Source organism: Typha angustifolia, chromosome 2 (assembly GCF_048772165.1).
Source record: "Typha angustifolia cultivar Huaian chromosome 2, ASM4877216v1, whole genome shotgun sequence".
In the NCBI taxonomy this organism is placed as follows: Eukaryota; Viridiplantae; Streptophyta; class Magnoliopsida; order Poales; family Typhaceae; genus Typha; species Typha angustifolia.
The window spans coordinates 8,641,051-8,645,582 of NC_133240.1; the positions used below are offsets into that span (position 1 = coordinate 8,641,051).

General features: G+C 36.6%; 1 protein-coding gene across 1 annotated transcript; it reads left to right on the forward strand.

Moving 5' to 3' along the window:
• Positions 1 to 1,478: 1,478 nt before the first annotated feature.
• LOC140774009 (receptor-like protein EIX1) lies at positions 1,479 to 4,532 on the forward strand. The gene has a single exon (XM_073116826.1). It carries the CDS (start codon positions 1,479 to 1,481, stop codon positions 4,530 to 4,532), a length of 3,054 nt encoding a protein of 1,017 aa, XP_072972927.1.

A 4,532-nucleotide genomic window follows, 5' to 3' on the forward strand; every position in this document is an offset into this window, starting at 1 on the left:
CTTCTTATACAATATTTGACATTAACTTTATTGATTTATATAACTCTACTAGTCAATTACTAAAATACTCTTAAAATAGATTTGATCTAACCTACACTAACCAAATTGAAATCATCTTCCCAAAATTAAATCAAATCTCATTGAACCTAATCCTCTTTCCCAAACTATATTATATCTAAATTTTTTTCTCCAAACTTAAACTGTACTCTACTAAATCTAAATTATATTCGTAAAACTAAATTTTACCTCATTAAATCTAGATCTTCTTCTCTAAAACTAAATCCAACCTCACAAAATTAAAATCTCATTCTCCAAACTAAACCCTCTTTAAAAGGATAATTTAAGCTTTTTATAAATTAGTCAGTGTATTTTTAACAAAATATTCTTTTAATTGGTACTTTTCTATTTGGTTATGGTTATATTAAATTACCTCTAAGTGTATATAAAAAATATAGAAAAAAAAAGAGAATCAGATTATAAAATTATTAAAGACAAGGTGTTACTTAGAAAATAGAGAAAACAAAAGGTTTCATTGGTGATACCTTTTCTTTCGTTCGTTCTTTCTTCTTCGCTCCAAAGTGATTTATTCGATAATAATAATTTGAGAATTATCTAAATTATTCAGCTTTCACACGTGATATAGACTTTAATATATATACGAATCAGACTCAATCTCCAGCCACATTTGACGATGGTTAACACCTCAAGTGAGAATTCCAAGTGTCTTGGTTAACTTTGGAAAAATCAAGCGTCATGTCCATTCAAGAGTTTTCCCTCTCATTTTCAAGAAAAATTAACACTTGGTTTACTGCAACTATGCATCTTCTCCCCAAGTGCAGGGATTTGAATTATAGGTGCCAGCCATTCAGGCACGTTAGCCCATGTCCGACGTCCAATGGCCATGGTTGCAGTCACGATAATTCTACAAGACTTTTATGTACTTAAGTTTAACCGCATCTGTGATAGTTATTTGATCTACATCTAACGTTATGATTGCGCTTGATTTAATCCAGTGAGGTGATCAGATATATGTTTTCAGACCAATTAGAATAATATGATAGTAGTGAGTTAATAAACGAGACTTTAATAGTCGAGATTTAATTTTGAGTTTTCAAACATCGTTGTACATATATAGTGGAATTTACATAGAAGCGGTCTATAAGTAAGTTGAGATAGTGTTAGAAGGATAGGATGATTTATCTATGTTCGGAAGAGTTTCTTACATCTGTGACATATAACTGCTAATCAAGAGAGCTATGTCTCTGTTGATTTGTATAATTTGGTCTTCATTATTATGGAAGTCAAGAGAGTTTCTTACATCTATGACATATAACTGCTAATCAAGAGAGCTATGTCTCTGTCGATTTGTATAATATGGTCTTCATTATTATGGAAGTCAAGAGCTTGACGAAGACACCACTGCCTATAAAAAAATGCAATTCGAAGCCATTAGACACTGAATACTGAATTCACCTACGATGGCAACTAATCATCACTTGCTTCTTCTTGTTCACCTTATTCTCGTGCTCTCTATTATAGCAATCCAAACATTGGCAGCATATGCTTGCATTGAGGACGAAAGGGACGCACTTCTCACCTTCAAAGCCGGCATCTCCGACGGCATCCGGCACAGCTTGTCTTCTTGGGATGAAGGCCAAGACTGTTGTAGATGGAGGGGAGTCGTGTGCGACAACACCACAACCCGCAATATTTTAGAGCTCAACCTTCGCAACCCATATCAAGATTCGGATAACTGGACAGATTATGCATTGTCCGGTGAGATCAATCCATCTTTGCTTGCCTTAAATCATTTGACTCGTCTTGATCTTAGTAATAACGATTTCGTTGGCATGAGCATCCCTGAATTCATTGCTTCTTTCAACAATTTGACGCATCTTGATCTGTCATATTCTAAATTTGGGGGTAAAATACCTCATCAGCTCGGAAATCTCTCTAAACTTCGCTCCCTTGATCTCTCTGGGTCATACTTCATTGGAACAATACCTCCTCAGCTTGGGAATCTTTCTAGCCTACGGTATCTTAGTTTGTATTCGGCATTTAATGATACTAGTACACCTAATACTGACAACCTTGAGTGGATTTCTAAATTAGCTTCTCTTAAGTATCTTGATATGGGAAAAATAAACATAACAAATGCTGTAAATTGGCTACACATAGTTAACAAGCTACAATCCATAAGAGTGTTGCTTATGTCATCTTCTAGTCTACCTAGTATCCCAAACCATTTGTCTTATGTAAACTTCACGGGTCTAACAACACTTGATCTTTCAAACAATTGGCAGTTCAATACTACCTTATCGAGTTGGTTGTGGAATCTTACCAACCTCTCATATCTTAATCTTGAATACTGTCTATTTCGCGGGAAGATTCCTGATGCTCATTATAACTTGACTTCCCTCACTTACCTAAATTTTAAAGATAATAATTTGGAAGGTCCTTTACCAAGTTGGTTGTGGAATCTTACCAACCTCTCATATCTCAATCTTCTAGAATGTCAATTTCACGGAAAGATTCCTGATGCTCTAGGTAACTTGACTTCCTTTGCTTACCTAAACTTAGGATACAATAATTTGGAGGGTCCTTTACCGAGTTGGTTGTGGAATCTTACCAATCTCTCATATCTTAATCTTGAATACTGTCTATTTCGCGGGAAGATTCCTGATGCTCTAGGTAACTTGACTTCCCTCATTTACCTCAATTTAGGAGGCAATAATTTGGAGGGTCCTTTACCTAGATCGATTGGACAACTATGTAACTTGAGAAGTATAGACTTGAGCTATCTTGGCATCGGTGGAGATATTCGAGAGTTGGTGGGTATGTTGGGATGCAAATGGACCAATATGGAGGAGATCTTTTTGTCAAGTAACAATCTTCATGGGAATTTATCGAACTGGCTACAGCAGATGGCAAATCTAAAACATCTTGACCTCAGGAATAATTCCCTAGTCGGATCAGTGCCTCATGGGATTGGGAATCTTCAGAATCTTAATTTCTTGGATCTTTCTTCTAATTCTTTGCGTGGTGTCATTTCTGAAGCTCATTTTGCCAACCTGACAAAATTGAATGACTTTCTATTATCCTCCAATTCCCTAATAATATCAGTGGGCCATAATTGGATTCCTCCATTTCAACTTACCACCCTTGCTTTAGGCTCATGTCGAGTGGGACCTCAATTTCCAGCATGGCTCAGATGGCAGAGGCAAATAAATGAAGTAGATCTACGCAACACAAGCATCACAGGAATTTTGCCAGATTGGTTATGGAGTTTACCTCTACAGTTGTTAGATCTCTCTTACAATAACATTACAGGGACATTGCCAGCACATTTGAAATCCACGAATATTGTTAGTCTAGATTTGAAATTTAACAATTTGGTAGGTCCATTACCCCTATTACCAGATGCCCTCCTTTTGGACCTCTCCAACAATTCTATATCTGGACCTCTACCAAAGTTGTTGCCGACATCAATATTAGATTTGTTGCTCTCAAATAATTTGATCAATGGTAGCATCCCATCTTCTATATGTGAACTTGCATCACCGGAGGCCCTAGATTTATCAGGGAATAACTTATCAGGAGAACTCCCACAATGCTGGCAACAGGGTTCAGGATTGGAAATTATCGACTTTTCAAACAATAATATCACGGGAGAAATTCCACCTTCCGTTGGTTCACTTACTTCACTTCTATCATTAGACCTTAGCAACAACAACTTTTATGGAGAGCTTCCCTCAGAGTTGCAATATTGCAAGAATTTAGTTCTTTTAGACCTTGGCAACAACAACTTCTCAGGAAACATACCAATATGGATAGGAGAAAAGCTGTTGAATTTAAGATATCTTCAGCTTCGCTCAAATATGTTTGAGGGCAACATTCCTCCGCAGCTTGCACAACTTACTGCCCTTCAAGTCTTGGATCTTTCATCTAACAAGTTGTTGGGGTCAATACCACGTTCTTTTGGTAATTTCACTGGGATGATCTCTTCTTCAGTACGGAATGAGAAACATACTGGAATCTATTTGCCGGGGTATGATGTTGATATATTCACCTACAAAGATAAATTGTTTCTAGTAATGCAAGGAAAAGAATCTAAATATTCTGAAATCCTCTATTTAGTTAGGACAATGGATCTTTCCGAGAATAATTTGAGTGGGGTAATTCCAGAAGAAATAGGAGCTCTTCGACAGTTAAACAATTTAAACTTGTCCAGGAATCATTTAATTGGAACGATCCCAGAAAAGATATTCGACATATCTTCTTTAGAATATCTCGATCTTTCATCAAATGAGCTCTCTGGTGCTATACCGCAAAGCATATCAAAATTAACATTTTTGGATCACCTGAATTTATCTTATAACAACTTGTCTGGAAGGATTCCATCCGGGAGTCAATTGGACACTCTTAATGACCCATCAATCTATATCGGCAACGTTTATCTCTGTGGGCCACCAACTAGCAAGAATTGTTCCGAAGACAGTGCAGCTCCTAAACAGTATGTCAAACTATGCTAA

What these genes read in the sequence shown, in the direction of transcription:
- LOC140774009 (XM_073116826.1), top strand. Translation starts at nt 1,479, where the DNA reads ATGGCAACTAATCATCACTTGCTTCTTCTTGTTCACCTTATTCTCGTG.